We start from the raw sequence: 18298 nt of genomic DNA on the forward strand, positions 1-18298 counted from the left end.
ATTTTAACTCAAACACACCTGATCCTTCCTCAGGTAGTACTAATATTAAGAAAACAACTATAAATTGAAAGTGATAACAAACCTTTTCTCAACCTTCGACCCCTCTACTTCAATTATAAATATATCATTTAATTGACTCAGAACAGTAATTGGTCTTCTAATTATTCCAATTCCATTCTGATTCTTACCAGGACGACCAAACATTTTATGAAATAAAATCACTCTAACTCTTCATAAAGAATTTAAAACTATTCTCGGCCCTACTAGTCATCAAGAAAGAACTTTCCTATTTATTTCCCTATTCTCTTTCATCCTAGTTAATAACTTTATAGGCCTATTTCCTTACGTATTTACCAGATCTAGTCACCTAACCTTTACATTGACTTTAGCTCTTCCCCTTTGAATAAGCTTTATAATTTATGGCTGAATCAATCACACCCAACATATATTTGCTCATCTTGTTCCTTCTGGGACTCCAGCTCCTCTTATACCATTCATAGTATGTACTGAAATAATCAGCAACATCATTCGACCTGGAACCTTAGCTGTTCGATTAATAGCAAACATAATTGCAGGCCACCTCCTTTTAACCTTATTAGGCAATACAGGTCCTTCCTTATCTCTCTCTATACTCTCATTACTAATAATTGGACAAATTACCCTTCTAATATTAGAATCCGCTGTTGCAGTAATTCAATCATATGTATTTGCAGTTCTAGTTACACTTTACTCAAGAGAAGTTACTTATGTCAGCACCACAAAACCACCCTTACCACCTTGTTGACCAAAGTCCTTGACCACTTACTGGGGCCTTAGGAGCTTTAATTACAACCACAGGACTCACTAAATGATTCCACCAATATGATCCTTCCCTATTCTTCCTAGGTATATTAATCACATTACTCACTATAATTCAATGATGACGAGATGTAACTCGAGAAGGAACATACCAAGGATTACACACAATACAAGTTACATTAGGTCTTCGGTGAGGTATAATTTTATTCATTATTTCCGAAGTATTCTTTTTTGTTTCATTCTTTTGAGCCTTCTTTCACAGTAGACTAGCACCAACAGTAGAAATTGGATCTTTCTGACCTCCAACAGGCATCATGCCATTTAATCCTATGCACATTCCCCTTCTTAACACAGCAATTCTACTAGCTTCAGGAGTTACTGTAACATGAGCTCATCATAGACTAATAGAAGGTAATCACACTCAAGCTACGCAAGGTCTACTATTAACAATCCTCCTAGGTTTATACTTCACTGCCTTACAAGCATACGAATATTATGAAGCCCCATTCACCATTGCAGATGCTGTCTATGGCTCAACATTCTTCATAGCAACAGGCTTCCATGGTCTTCACGTTATTATTGGCTCCACATTCCTAGCCACCTGTTTACTGCGCCATCTTCTATCACATTTTTCTCCTACTCACCACTTCGGATTTGAAGCCGCTGCTTGATACTGACACTTTGTAGATGTAGTATGATTATTCCTTTATATTTCTATTTATTGATGGGGAGGCTAACCTATTTAATATATACAGTATATTTGACTTCCAATCAAAAAGATCATTTAAATGAAATAGGTAATTAACACAATTCTAACAGCCAGTCTATTAACTATTGTTATTTGCTTAATTGTTATAGCCATCTCAACTCTTCTTTCCAAGAAAGTTATTAATGATCGAGAAAAAAACTCCCCCTTTGAATGTGGCTTCGACCCTAAATCATCAGCCCGAATCCCCTTCTCTCTACGATTTTTCCTCATTGCCGTAATTTTCCTTATTTTCGACGTAGAAATTGCCCTTCTACTCCCAATAACAATCACTATTAACAACACCAATACACTATCCTGATCCCTAATTAGAGTAACATTCTTAGTAATTCTCCTAATAGGCCTTTACCATGAATGAAATCAAGGATCCCTAACATGAGCTGACTAATAAAACGGGATAATAGTTAAGTATAATATTTGGTTTGCATCCAAAAGGTGTTGCTATCAACTTATCTCAAAGTAGAAAGCAAATAATTGCACTCAGTTTCGACCTGAACCTTTGGTCCCCTTTGACCTCTACTTGTTAGTTGAAGCCAAAAAGAGGCATTTCACTGTTAATGATACCATTGGGTTATCCTGACCCCAACTAAGGAGATGTGAATAATCAAGAAGAAGCTGCTAACTTTTATCTTTAGCGGATTAGACCGTTAACATCTCTTAAATAAAAATGATTATAACCCCCTTAGTATAAACATTACATTACCTTTTCGAGGTAAAAAAGAGAGTACTTCTCAGGGAGTATATTTAAGGAATAAAACTTCTTCTTAGTATCTTCAATACTATGCTTTAAGTATAAGCTACCTAAATATACATATATAAATAAACAAAGGAAAATTGTGAAGATTAAAAAAATTAATAAATACATTTTAAATAAATTGTCTTGCGATTGTTGAATTAATATTGAACCATCCTTAAAACTACTGTATATGCCTTGAGCACCAAGACATTCTCTCCACCCTTGATCAATATTATTATAATATGCACCTCCTATATGTAAAGGTAATTTAATAATATAATTTGTTGATAAATAAGGTAAAAATCATATACTTCCTATTATTGTAGAACTAAAATAGAACTTCACACACATTAAAGATTGACCAATAGAATAGCTTGATAATAAAATACCAACTCACAACCCTACTACACTTACAAGTAATGCGCCTATTTTTAAGTGTAAAGGTAAAACAACACAATTAACGGTAGGAAAAATCAACCAACTTAATATTGCACCTCCTAAAATTGCCATCACCACTAATCCTAATATCCCCTTACACATAGTCCAACCTTCATTATCACTAATAGAATGAATATTAGTACCCCCAAAGCCCCTACCTGTTAAATAAAATCTTAAACGTACTGAATAACATACAGTTAAACCTGTAGAAAAAAACAATAAGAAAAAGCTGATTACATTAATTAAAGATAAAGAGGAAATTTCCAAAATCAAATCCTTAGAATAAAACCCTGCTAAAAATGGTATTCTACATAAGGCCAAGTTAGCTACATTTAAACAAGACAAAGTAAGGGGTATCTGACCTACAAGTGCTCCTATTCTACGAATATCTTGAGTATCCCCCACACCATGAATAATTGCTCCTGCACATAAAAAAGTAACGCCTTAAATAAAGCATGTGTCAATAGATGAAAAAAGCTAACACAGGAAATCCTATAGACAAAATTATTATTATAAGACCAAGCTGACTTAAAGTAGATAAAGCAATAATCTTCTTCAAATCATATTCATAATTAGCACCAATACCCGCCATAAATATTGTCAATCCTGACAATAAGAGTAACACATCTCCAGCATAAACACTTAATAAAACATCTCTGAAACGAATTAGTAAATAAACTCCAGCAGTCACAAGGGTAGAAGAATGAACCAATGCTGATACTGGAGTAGGAGCAGCTATCGCTGCTGGCAATCATGCAGAAAAAGGAATTTGTGCACTTTTTGTTATTGCTGCCAAAATAATCAAACTAGAAATAATTACTATCTCATTATTATTCAAAACTCTATGTAAATAAAATACATAATTTCAACTCCCGTAATTCAATATTCAAGCAATAGCTAATAAAATTGCTACATCTCCAATGCGATTAGAAAGGGCAGTTAACATACCAGCATTATAAGACCGTACATTTTCATAATAAATTACTAAACAATATGATACTAATCCTAGACCGTCTCACCCGAGCAGAATTCTAATTAAGTTAGGAGAAACAATTAATAAAACTATGGAAAGAACAAATATTAATACAAGTATAATAAATCGATTGAGATATCGCTCAGATCCTATATATTGTCCACTATAATAAATTACCATTCTAGAAATATAAAGTACAAATCTTATAAATATAAACGATATTCAATCAAATAAAAGAGTTATAATAATTTTATTTCTATTAAAAGAAATAACCTCTCACTCAATAAATACACTGTACCCATTAATTAAAAAACTCAAGCCCATTATAAATAAAAAAATACTTATTCTATTTAAAAAGACAAATCTAATCACACAAATTGAAAAAGGTCAAACCATGGCTTAAGGGTAAATTTAAACCTTCTCTAGTACCACAAACTAAAATTTTATATTAAACTACTCAAGCAACTACAATCATAAGAATCTCGGTCCCGCAAAAAAGATTAATAAATTTAAAGGCAATCAGTGTAATATTAATAACAAATACTCCCGTACACTTCCTCCTCAGCAAGAATATAAATTAGAATAAGGCATCCCATGTTGAGTATACGAATATAAATATAATCTATAACCAGCTCTAAAAAAAGAAAGTAAAGCTAGACCTAACATTCTCAGCCAAGATCAACCAACAATTCTATTTAATAGGCTAATTTCTCCTAATAAATTTAATGTTGGTGGTGCAGCCATATTAGCAATTCTTAATAAAAATCATCATAATGCTAAACTAGGTATAAAAGATAACATTCCCCGATTAATTAACAGTCTTCGACTTCCTAGGCGTTCATAAGAAATATTTGCAAGACAAAATAATCCCGAAGAACATAAACCATGAGCAATCATCAGTGTAAGAGCACCTCTAAACCCTCATAATCCTATTGTTAATAAGCCTATTAACACTAAGCCTATATGGGCAACAGAAGAATAAGCAATTAAAGACTTTACATCAACTTGTCGTAAACATACTAATCTAACTGATCAAATACCTACAACTCTAATACCAAATCAAATTAAATTTATATTTACTGCTACATTTTCCATAAAATATAAAATACGTAATAGTCCATACCCTCCTAGCTTCAATAAAACTCCTGCCAAAATTATCGAACCACTCACGGGTGCTTCAACATGTGCCCTAGGTAATCAAAGATGAACTAGAAATATAGGCATTTTAATTAAAAAAGCAACAACTAAAGCAAAGTATCATACATAATATATAATTCCTAAATCTATTACACTTCTCATATTAATTATTAATAAACTACCCCTAACATATTCTAAATAAAAAATGCCAATCAAAAGTGGTAATGAAGCAAACAAGGTATAAAATAACAAATATATCCCTGCCTGCACTCGCTCAGGTTGATAACCTCATCCTAAAATTAAAAACAATGTAGGAATTAATGAACCCTCAAAAAAAAAAAAAAAATAAAACATAAATAATCTAGAAGAAGAAAATCTCAAAAAAAGTAACACAAGTAATACTAAAACTAAACTCATAAAACTCGTACTGTAAAATGAACTTCTCAATACACCTTCTCTAGCCATAATTATAAGAATAATAATTCAAATACTTAATAAAATCAACGAATATCTCAAAGAATCTCCTCACAAATAATAACCTACTTGTCAAGGAACTAGTCCTATACTATTTCTTATTATAAATAAAAAACAAACTCTAATAAGACAAAACTGAACAACTCATCATAATTTAAAATTAAAACCCAAAGGTATTAAAAACAACATAAATATTAAATATTTTAGCATCGTAATACAACTAAAGAATTCAAATAATCTCCACCATGGGTTCGAACAATGGACACCAAAATTGACAGGCCTAGGCTACCTTCACAAACTCTAAAAGTTAGAAATAACAAACAAAAATAGTTCTCAACATACAAACTACCTAAAGAATAAGATAGAAGTAAAAAACTTATCAATACAATAAATTCAAGTCTTAATAGAACCATCAATAAATGTTTACGCTGAATAACAAAACAAGCTATTCCTAAAATAACTAGAAAACAAGAAAACAAAATAAATAATATTTTCATAAGCTTTTATAGTTTAATTAAAACGTTGGTCTTGTAAACCATTAATGAACAAAATTCTAAAAGCATCAAGAGAAAGTATAAACTTATCTTTAGTCCCCAAAACTAATATTTTAATAAACTACCTCTTGAAATTAAAATAACCTGAATATTACTTATAATTTTAGTAATTCTAAGATTTATTCTAATTCAAATATCTCACCCCTTATCAATAGGACTAATGCTTATCATCAACACTATTACCACCTGCTTAACTATCTCAACTATAAGAGAATCTCCTTGATTTTCTTATATTCTCTTCCTAGTTTTTCTAGGGGGTATATTAGTTCTATTTATTTATGTTACAAGACTAGCATCAAATGAAATATTTAACTTAACCCCCAGCCTTTTCCTATTAATTTTTCTAGTGCCATTACTATTAATTCTTATTACAATTATTGATCCCCTCTTACTGCCAAACATGACTTCACTACCAGACCCACACCTCTGTACAACTAATTACCAAGAAATTCCTGGTATAAAATTTTACATAACATCAATCTTAATGAACACTATTATATTAGCTACATATTTATTCATTACATTAATCGCAGTAGTGAAAATTACTTCATTATATCAAGGTCCTTTACGACCATCTAAATCATATGTCAACACCAATTCGCTTACATCACCCTCTTTTTAAAATTGCTAATAACGCCTTAGTAGACCTCCCAGCTCCTATTAACATCTCATATTGATGAAATTTTGGCTCCCTTCTCGGCTTATGTCTAGTTATTCAAATTGCTACAGGCTTATTTCTAGCAATACATTACGTATCAAGTATTGAATTAGCCTTCAACAGTGTAATTCACATTTGCCGAGATGTAAATTTTGGCTGACTTTTGCGCACTCTACATGCTAACGGAGCATCATTTTTCTTCATTTGCCTTTATTTACATGTCGGCCGAGGAATATATTATGGTTCTTATCTTTACCTTCACACCTGAAGAGTGGGAGTCGCTATTCTACTTCTAGTAATGGCAACCGCTTTTGTAGGTTATGTTCTACCTTGAGGTCAAATATCTTTCTGAGGTGCTACAGTCATTACAAATTTATTATCAGCTATCCCCTACTTAGGAACAATATTAGTACAATGAATTTGGGGAGGATTCGCCGTAGATAATGCTACCTTAAATCGATTCTTTGCCTTCCATTTCCTCTTACCTTTTATTGTGGCTGCCATGTCAATAGTACACCTCCTATTCCTTCACCAAACAGGTTCCAACAATCCTCTTGGTCTTAACAGTAATCAAGATAAAATTCCTTTTCATCCTTATTTTTCAACTAAGGACACTATTGGTTTCCTAACAATAATAATAGGACTAATATTACTTAGCCTCTGAAACCCTTACATACTAGGGGATCCCGAAAATTTCACTCCTGCTAACCCCTTAGTTACACCAGTACACATTCAACCAGAATGATATTTCCTATTTGCTTACGCCATTCTTCGTTCCATTCCTAATAAGCTCGGAGGAGTGATCGCCTTAGTAATATCAATCCTCATTTTAATAATTATGCCATTTTTTCATACTAGAAAAATACGAGGCTTACAGTTCTATCCTATTAATCAAATTATATTCTGAATTATGGTTAGCACAGTAATCCTTTTAACCTTAAGATCAATTATCCACAAATCATACTACCCATATACAAGAAACAAAACAAATCTTTACAAAAAGAAATTATCCCCCCAAAATTCTTTTCATATGTCCATTACGTTTTCTTTTCTTGGAAAATTCAATGTCTGGCTAAACATTCGTAAACATCATTTATTTTCTTTTATTCACATGTTCACATGAATAAACTCAAGGCTAATATTTTTCTCTTTTCAATATACCATATATACTCTCATTTCATCTTTGGTCGCTGTCGCGTCCGCACACTCGGGTGTTTTCCGGTCGCACACGCCTCCGCACACCTTCCCGCGCCCGCCCCGCGCCGCGTTTCCGCCATCGGCTGCAGGATTCTAACATTTTTCTTAAAATTATTTTTCATAAACATCCCAGCTGGAAAACCATCGTATACATATTATCTTCCCACGCTATCAACATCTGGTACTATTCTTTCTTACTTGTTGTTTACAATTCATCTTTCGCAACAAGCCTTTTCCCACACCCACCAATTATTCTTTTTAAAACATACAGCTGTATAGCGTTGTATCCTTGATTCCTCTTTTATCCTCTGTTATCCTTTTGTTTACTATTCAACATACGTACATTAACAACAAACCTTTTCCCACACCACCCTCCAAAATACACATACAACTGTATAGCATTGTATGCTTGATTTCTCTTTTATCCTCTATTATCCTTTTGTTTACTATTCAACGTACTACATTAACAACAAACCTTTTCCCACACCACCCTCCAAAATCTTTTTAAACACATACAACTGTATAGCATTGTATGCTTGATTTCTCTTTTATCCTCTATTATCCTTTTGTTTACATACCATCCACACAACCCCCTACCATCACCATTCTCTATTGTTCTCTTTTGTTTACGTCCCATACACCCACTTCAGTCAGGTGCAAACATCGAGTCATTATATACGCATATCTCTACTTATGTACTTACTGAAGAGCCTGCCTTACTAAAAATAATACGAAATTCACCTTTTTTTTTTGCCTGATTATTCATCAGTAAAGGAGATAATGAAATGCAAGTTACCACAATGATAGATAATGCTATTCTACAACAGAAAATATGAATTTGAAGAATATTCAGTGTTACAATCCATAGAAATTACAGTGTTGCCAGAAAAGCAATTTCCCTAAAATCTAAGTTAAGACAGCGAGTAGAGGAATGAACTCAACTGCATTTGATTACGTATCATCTTGTTTTGGTTTCTTGTGAACTACTTTTTAATTAACATTATTTTTTAGTTTTAATAACTGTATGTTAAAACTATTTTGTTTATTACAAACTAAATACAACTATTATTTAAAAAGTAGTTCACAGGAAACCAAAACAATATGATACGTAACCAAATGCAGTTGAGTTTGTTCCTGTACTCGCTGCCTTAACTTAGATTTTCGGGAGATTGTTTCTCTGGCATTACTAACTAGTGCACATGCGGGATTAACACTGTGGCGTAACACTAAAGATAATCCAACGACGTCAGTTCCTGGCTGCTGCGAGGAGAGTCAGTAAAAAGTTGACGGTAGTAGCCAGCAGAACAAACACAGATAGCCACAATGTGTAATTAGGACATGGGTAGTCCCGTTGACTACCTATACGCACTAAGTCAGCGGACCCGGGACTTCACTAAATGGGGCTAGCAACTGTACAAATCCTTAGTCGGCTATGAGACGTATCCCCCTTTACTTAATTCTATAGCGAATTCAACAAAAGTGTTGGGTACATCGACAGGCGGAGAGTCCTTCAAGACACGTGACTAGTGCCATACTAAAAAAATTCGACTTACATATGTTTCCTGCAGTAGTCAGGCTTTTAGTATGTCGGTAATCATTGTCAAAACGACTCTGCATAAGGCCCCTAGAGTTTAGGGGTTCTAAGTTCGAACTAGTTTGATCGACTGGTCAATGTTTGCAGTTCATTTTATAATGTAATCAGGTTAAGCCACCTGTATGGATATGCAAATTTGATGTTGAAAGGATTTTCGTTAATTCACAGTTCACTAGTCACAATGTATAAGGAGAGGGGAGTAGTTCGAACGTAAGAACGTGGAGATAAGAACGAACTGAGCGATTTGATTGGTGTAGGTCAGTCGCTCAAACATCTGGTCTGCTCTGGCCTACCAGTATTTCCCTAAATAATTAAATAAAGCACTTAATTTAGTTCCAAATAACTATATAATGTAGTCTTTGCATATTAATGAGTAAGGAAGAAACACTGAAGATCCAAGTAATAGAAGTACGATTTTCATACATATAGTTCAGATAAGGCTACCATATTTTCACAGCACGAAATCGGGACATTTTTAAAAATCACATTGGTGAGCCCAGCACCGAAATTTTGTATATATTTTTATTTACCTTCTCTCAATGCATTAGTAAACAAGTAAACTGGATAAACCCTGGAAAATCCTGGATGGCCAGCAGCTGAGATCGAACCTGCTACCCCTCGAATACTATTACGTCAAGGCTTGAGCCACTCCGTCCTTTCGGAAAGAAGGTACAAAGCAACATGAAAAACATTTTTAATTTTCAACTATAAGATCACTACAGTAGATAGTGAATAAGCATAACCGTCTCCGGAAAACAGAGAAAAAAAACAGTGCGGAATTTTTGGCGAATTTCTAAAGAATTTAATAAAAGAAACAAAGAGAAAATCATTGAAATTTTTAATAAAACTGCAAATTACGTTCGGCTTTTTTCTCTGTGTTTGAAGTAACTAATTTAAAATAAAACTAGGAAGTAATTTGAAATAGCAATTAATAATGGAAAATTTACTTACATAATGATGAAGTCAATTCAATAATCCTTTCTGAGAAGTTCGCACCATCAAGATGGGTACACACAAAACCAGAATACACAATCAGTTTACATATATTTCTGCGCGCCATGGATTCTCTTTAACAGGTCTTTCTTCGTACGTAACATTTTATAAAAGTCCACACAAGTGTAATCGAAGTTTATTCTTGAGATTAAGACAGATCTTAAAGTTTCGACTGATAGATTAGACTTCTCACTTGTCCACATGTTATTCATGATGGAGTTCACTCGTCCTGTCGGCGCGTTGGTTCCTGGCAAACACAGGAGAAACTCGACGAGCTTCATGAAATTTGAATAGGGTATTTCGTTACTTTTAAAGAGAGAGAAAATTTCCACCCAGCGCCCATCTGATGATGTGTTCCCTGACTTCCACTCGTCTAACTTCTCATGTGTGACAATTTTTTTTATGTGCACAAATTCATCATACAGTGCACATTCATCAATCTTGTGTGAGTGCAGAAGAGTTTGAAGGAAGTTCACAGTCTTTTCTATTTCTTCCCACGTAAGAACAGATCTGAGGGTTACCCACTTAAAATTTTCCAAATTTTCTAAATGTTCAGTCCACTTGTTTAAATAATCTACTGCAGTTTGATAAAATACATGGACGTATTGGCGAAATTTATGAACTTCGGAATGAAGTCCCTCCTTCTCTAACTTATCAAGTATTCTTCTTACTGACGAGGAGAGAAAACAATCTTCAGACTTAGAAAGGAAGTTTACTTTCAAATTTTGTATTGCTTCAATAACTTCAAAAACAGTGACACACTGCCCTTCCACTCTTTCAATTGCAGCCTGAAAAGTAGATGCCTGGTTGTGAACAAAAAATAGCCATGCCTCGGACAAAGAGTTTTCGAAAAATAACTTCAAGATAAATGGACATTTATCTTGAGACTAAAAATACGACTTCAATGGCTCAAACATTTTCAGTAGTCGCTCCACAGCAGGAAGAAGTGCGAGCCATCTTGTTTCGCTGTATCCTAGGATATTTTGGTATTCCTGTTCGACAAATTGGCAGAATTCCTTTAAGTTTTCTACACGCACAGTGTATAAATAGAAATAAGAATATATTTTGGAAACGATGCCCTCAATATCAACTGGAAGCATGTCAGCAGCAGTTCGAATAGTGTTATGAATAATATGAGCTGAACATCCACCCCGAGTATATTATGGCCCAAGTTCTCTTGCAGTTTCTTGTACACGTTGTTAACTCCTTTCCTATAGACGCCTCCAAAATTACAATTGGTGTTATCAGCACACAGAGCAACAGTTCTCACCGGCGTGGACATTTTACAAACACTTCATTAAATATGTACTCACAATTTCAGCTGTTTCCCCAGGTAATGATTTCACTTCTAATATTTTTACCTGTATACCTTTTTCACTGTCAAAATATTTTAGTAGCACCGGGAAGATTTTAATGTTTTTGTGGTTTGATTCATCGGTCATGACCGAGATGAAGTTTGACTTTCGTATGTCTGATTCAAGTTCGGATGTAGCATATGGTGTTAATACGTTCAACACAATTGCCTCGGTTTTAGTGCGAGCACAACTAAATTTTGGCTCAAACATACACTGGATTACTTTGGAAGTGCAGTCCATAGATTTGAAACTATGGTTATGTTGTACAGTGTGATACGCGAACGTCCCTTCTGTGGCAGCTAATTTGAGCTCATTTTCACCGAAACTTTCACTTCTAAAAAACGGAAGAGCTGGACGCTTTAGAACTCACAACACTTTTGTGTTTCATACTATTCACCTGATGTTTAATGTCTGACCGTCCTCCGTGACTAATATTAAATGTAGAGGAACATGTGTTACAGCGTACGTCAGAATCAGAAATGGTTCTCTTCAGAAATGGATATTCTTTTTGAAGTATATCGTTAAAAACACACTTACGTTTTAGTGCCATCACTGACACGTCAAATAATTCGGCACTTATAAGATCCAGATAATATTGTCAACAAGCCCATCACAGTGCTGGAGATGAAGAAACACAGCGAACGAAAAGTAGCGCGTTCACAGCACAAAGCTCCCAATGAAACTAAGCAATAAATTTCAGTGGTAGTTCGTAGTTATTCTATTGATATTTTTCTCGACAACAATCAACAACACAGCAGCTTATCAACAAAGGAGACTTCACAACGGCACAGTTTTTTGATTGTTTAAATGCAAACAATATGTTTGACTTTGAAAAGCGGTTGTGTTATTGTTGTACGATTTCTTTGTTCTGGTAAGCTATAAACGAAGAAGTTTTTAAAAAGAAAGCCTTTGAAGGATTATTTTCTAATTATTTACAATTTTTCAATACGAAGGGCACTTAACGTGTCTCAGTGAATGTTTACAAATCGGGACATTCTTGCGCCCCGAGTGCAGTCTCAAAAAAGTCGGGACAAGAGTTGAAAAGAAAGGACTGTCCCGGCTAAATCGGGACGTCTGGTAGCCTTAAGTTCAGATAATGAATGTTGTCTTTGTTACTCACTAAAATTTTAAATTTTCTCACCGTGAAAAAATGCTGCGCATATATGTATGGGTGAACGATCAATGACTCTTTTGTTCTAATTCGTGGGAAAGAAATTGAATTATTAGCAGTTCCCACCGAAGTAAAGACATTATTTGCGTCGCAAAAATAAAGTATAAATTGAAGAATGATTTCTGTCTTTCCAAAATATACAGAACGTGCACAAAAAATACTTACATAACTTGGGGACGGTTATAATCTTAAAAACTTTTCAAAATGCAATATAACAAATATATATATTTATTTTTTTCCGTATGTGTGCCTTTAAATTAAAACAAATAAAAATAGTGGAAATCTACTTTATAATTGCTAACTGAAGAGCAGGTTTGCTTTGCATTTACGCAAATCATTATAGAATGGGGCTCCTAATACATGTAGTGTGTTTTTGAGTTTCAGTGGATGTGTGTTTTTCAAATTATTCTAGCCATAAGTAATTTTTGCTCCTGGCAACACTGTTGTGTGGGAAGGGAATTGGAGAATATGGCGTTATGCGGGAGAGTGACATATCTGATAAGCGTATTGTTTGTAATAATAAGTGCAGGTGAGTTCTGTTTATCTCGTATATATTATAAGCATTACAGTTTTATATAAAGTATGAAGAAGTATGTTGTGTGTTTAGGCCAGATGGAGTGAAATATTCAGAGTTCTATTTCTTGTTTCGAGGTTGATTCATTGCATTATTTGATTCAATCAACTCTGAGTAATGTTATCAAATTGACACCTCATAAGGGGACTGTAGTTATTGTCATTATTATTGTCAAATGTGATTGTGCTCTGAAGTTTTTTTGAAGGAATTTCTGCGTTTTGTCTTTAGCTAACACTGAGATAAAGAAGCAGATCTACAATTTTGAAGTTAATCTAAACAGCGTTGTAAACAAGTACCTGTGGTGGATGTTGTAATAGTGTCTATTGACTTTACTTGAGATTCTCTCGTCTCCTACAAATTCTTATACCACTAATTATTCCCTAATCATTCTGTTTATTAATTACTGTTTTCTTTAACCTGAAGGGCTTAATCGTAGCATGTAAACAAAAATTCAATTTTGATTAGCCGTAATTGTAATGCACGGAGCTTTTATCAAAGGCCTTGTACTACCAATAAGGGCTAATTTTTCTTTTAGACAATTCGGCTGATATTTATTATCTCCCCCAATCTTGCACATATAAGATTTACAGTGTGTTACTTTACAAAATATAGCTGAGATAGGAACAGCTATGGAAGGGAGTTAGAAGCCCCAGGGCCCTTGTACTTCTACCGGTAAGAGTGCGCTTTATGCCGAACATTCATTGGAACCGATTCAACTGAACTGATACCTCGGAACAGTTCAGAGATCAGTTCCCAAAAATAATCTCATGAATCGAAGCAAACGAAAAGTAAATTCTGGACAAGTTTTGCAGACCACCTAAGAAGTAATCGTAATCTAACTTCGCACCAGCAAACTAAGATATGTCATAACAATGATAATAAGATTACGATTGCTAACCAAATGATCTACCACACTCACCAAGAATTTACTCTTTAATTGCTACGTACAAGGGCAATATCCTTGAGAACTGACGCTAAAGTCTTCCGAGAAATCAATTCAGGTGTAACGGAGACTTAAATTTTGAGGCTACCGCCCCCCACCCCCCGCTCGAGTACTATAAAAACATCCAAAACAAAAATAAATAATCAAACCACTACTATAAAGCTAACGTAAGAAGGAAAAAAAAAAAAACATAAATCAGTGCAGCATGACGAAGAAAAATAAATTACATCTCACCGAGACAGTGGAACAACTAGCAGCAAACCTTCTCTTTCTTAAATAAGCGAAATGAAGCATCAAATTATCAGAACGATAAATTAAATTTAAATTCAACCATGTATTTTCGATAGACTGCGTACAGCCGACTATTCACTTCTGACTGCGGCACATTGGACCGACATTAAATTTGCGTGTGCCGAACAAACTCTCGTCCACCTAAACTATTACTACAGTTCTCAATATTAATCAGTCCACAGAATATCGCGAAATGTTAGGAATTCACTTCATTATCACAAACATTTAAACAAAAAAAAAAAAAAAAAAAAAAAAGTAATTAATTAATATCCGAACACCAAAACTCACTTGACCGATCCAACACACATGTTCAACGTACATTTTAACATAGAACATGTTCAGTCAGGAATACATAACAACCAATCAGCACTTCAACACAACCAACCAAGCACAGCACAGAAGACCTCAGTGTCATCAACCGCTAAAACACCAAAACAACATTCTCATCAAGAGAAACAAAAACACCGATTCCGTACCTGTTACGGTGACAGTGGTTCTGTTCCTCCAATGCCACTTTCAGTGACAAAATCACTTGTTCGGCATAAACTTCACTCTAGCCCTTCTACCTTTATCACAATTTAGACAAAAAACAAGGTACTTGGTTCTGGAACCATGAAACGAGTTGGAGGAGATATGCCATCCGACAATTCATTCATTTTTGGTTCGTTCAAGGATTCCGATTCGAAATGAATGATTCCTCGCACTGCTGTCATTCTTTCACTAATTATTTTAAACATTGCTTTTTGAAGTAACGAAAACTTTATTACTATTTTAATTTCCACTCTTGGAATAGTCCTAAATTAATCGATATTTCAAACATTCAGTATTTAAAATAATTAACGAATATACATCACCAGGAAGGACCGTATTTCCTAACTCCACCAGTTCATAGAATTCTAAAACTAACCATTATATGACCAATTCCATTTCAAATCGTCCAGGCAAATCACAATTGGTCCCCATCATAGTCTCAAATTTCATTTATTTTTTTATATGGGATCTACATGCAATATTATTAGACCCATATTTTTTCTTTTTGCTGAAAAACATTTTTCCTTCGATATACAGCCTTCCAAAATGGCTGCCCTCCTCTCGGATTGCTCGAAAAACTGAAAAACATGTCAAATTAAAAGTTTTGTTGTAGAGAAACGAGTGTACTTAGTAACGTAATCGCAATAGCACGAAGAGTATAAAGCTGTATGTTTCAGTGGAGGGCCAAAATTCCTCTATTGGTCCAATACGAATCGCGCAATTCACTCGCAATGTTGCCAACTTTGATGAAATTTTTGCTAACTTCAAACATCTTTTTTCTGTCCTCACGAGCAATATCAACCATGTGCTTCTAGCATCAAAATTTACTCCATAAGGTCTCTTGAAAATGTAAAGGACTTACGTTTCTGATTATTACAACGTTATAGCATGATGAAAAGCTAAAAATTTCATTAAGACGCCATGTTTGGACGCCATTTTTTCAAAAACCCCACCTTTTAAAAATCTGAATTTTTTATATGTATTGGATAAGTACCTAAGTATTTAATATCCGTTAACCGTTCATGCGGCTGCAGCCCCTAACATTCGCAATTAATTATTGAAATTTCGACTTTTGTACTTGCAATGTAAATATTTCCTATGGGCACTTAGGTCCTATACACAAGGCGATTTGAAAGGGAGTATGAAAATTTTGAGTGATGAATCCTGACATCAAATCCAGTAGAAAAGTTCCTATAAACATTAGTCGAATTCCGCTTCGTTTTCGAGTTACAGGGTTTCCAACTCGAGAACGAAATCGGCTCGCGAAAATGGAAAATAAGCTATAAATTTCGTGTTAAATCAGAAACTATGTGCTAAAGTTATGATGAAGTTCAGAAAGTTGATTTGTATGAATATGATAATTTTTACGTGCGTTGCAATTCGGTTGTCAGTGTTGCCAACTTGCTAGAACTTTCATTTGTTTCCAAATGACACGACGTGGTTTTTATTTGATATTTGGTATTTATTAATGATTGTAAACATCACATGAAGCACAATTTTCCCTCACATCATCACAGTTTTCGAAAACTTATATGTATTTCATTAAAAGGTTTTATCTCGTGCGTTATTGATAGTTTGCAACATTACGAGTGAATTTCATTTGATGCTTGCCATCATTAGTAAAACCAAAATGACGAATAAAAACTACGTCTGTGTAAGTTGTAATAATAATAATAATATGAAGAAGAAATATTTTTTTATTATTGCAAAACCTCTTGAAACTCCACGCATCAAGTTCGAACTTAATCAAGAAGTTCTGCTGCAACCACGAAGCAGTTTATTACGAGATTCGGTGTCGTAAACATCGTCCTAGTGTTCTCTGGAACCATGGAAATTGTTTTCACTGATAACATGACATTGTAGTGCACTAGTTACAGTGTTTGTGTGAATAACAATGGGGAAGTCCTACACAGAGAAAATCCCGTTCTCCGTACAGCGGTATATTGTAGAAATATACGGTATCCTCTTGCTTACTATAGAAATCAGTACGGAACATACGTTATCCGGATGTTACATAGGCACTGCCCTTACGTGTTACATCATGCCGTTGCAGGATGTCTGACATCTAACAGTTTTCCGTATATCACATGCATATACTTATGTTACCTTCGTCAGCTATATGTTATGTACGTCCATTTGTATGTGAGATCCTGACCGCCTCTATTGTTTCATACAGAAAGTACGTATAGATGGAACACTTATACAGAAAGTATTATAAAACATGCATTTTCAGTTATAAGTCTGCTGTACGTTGTCCAAAAATTACAGGAATTACGCATATAACCTATCTTTTTAAGTGCGCCACCTACAATTTTTCCTCAGTGTATTACAGTAAGGACCGTATTAAATGTGTTGATGACTCTAAAAGGCATAAGATAATTGTGTACAGAAAGAATTCTTCACAAACATTTTATCTTGCGGTAAAATATATGTATTGCGTACAGCGCGTCTGCCAAAACATAGTATTAAAAGAAGATGATTATTCGTGTAAAGGGTGGTTTGAATATTTACTGTGAATAACGTGAATGTGTGTGATATTGGTGATCACGAAAGAAGATGTAAATATGAAATTATGCACCAGCAAGATTAAAGAATGTGTTCCTCTGAATGTAGATTTGGAAACAATTAACCAGACATTTAACATGCTAAACATGAATGTGCTCCCATTAAAACGGCCGTTATCGGTGAAACCTAGACTACGGTGAAGGATTCACATCTCAAAATTTTTCATACTGCCTTTCAAATCGCCTTGTGTACAGGACACAAATAATCATCCTCCCCTAATAGTACGTTTTGGGCAGACACGCTGTACGCAATCCATATATTTTATAGCAAGATAATTTTTTTTTTGTCTAGAATTCTTTCTGTGCACAATCATCTTACGGCTTTTAGCATAATCAACACATTTAATACGGTCCTTACTGTAATAGGACTTCCCCATTCTTATTCACACAAACGCTTAACTAGTGCACTACAATGTCATGCTATCAGTGTAAACAGTTTTCATGGTTCCAGAGAACGCTAGGACGATGTTCACGACACCGAATCACACAAACTATCAATAACGCACGAGATAAAACCTTTTAATGAAATACATATAAGTTTTCGAAAACTG

At 34.4% G+C, this 18298-nt stretch overlaps 1 protein-coding gene and 1 pseudogene across 3 annotated transcripts in view; one reads left to right on the top strand and one right to left on the bottom strand.

The window, feature by feature from the left end:
• Positions 1-1054: 1054 nt before the first annotated feature.
• Positions 1055-5532, bottom strand: LOC145661556 (NADH-ubiquinone oxidoreductase chain 4 pseudogene; annotated as a pseudogene).
• Positions 5533-13251: 7719 nt separating this feature from the next.
• Nct (Nicastrin) overlaps positions 13252-18298 on the top strand; it is a 133322-nt gene continuing 128275 nt past the window's right edge. For all 3 annotated transcript variants that reach the window (XM_081728290.1, XM_081728291.1, XM_081728292.1), the window contains exon 1: positions 13252-13373. In XM_081728290.1, coding sequence (XP_081584416.1) covers positions 13313-13373 — 61 coding nt within the window. In that variant the 5' untranslated portion in view covers positions 13252-13312. The remainder of the gene's footprint in view (positions 13374-18298) is intronic.

Source organism: Thermobia domestica, chromosome 10 (assembly GCF_964235325.1).
Source record: "Thermobia domestica chromosome 10, izTheDome1.hap1.1, whole genome shotgun sequence".
Taxonomy (NCBI): domain Eukaryota; kingdom Metazoa; phylum Arthropoda; class Insecta; order Zygentoma; family Lepismatidae; genus Thermobia; species Thermobia domestica.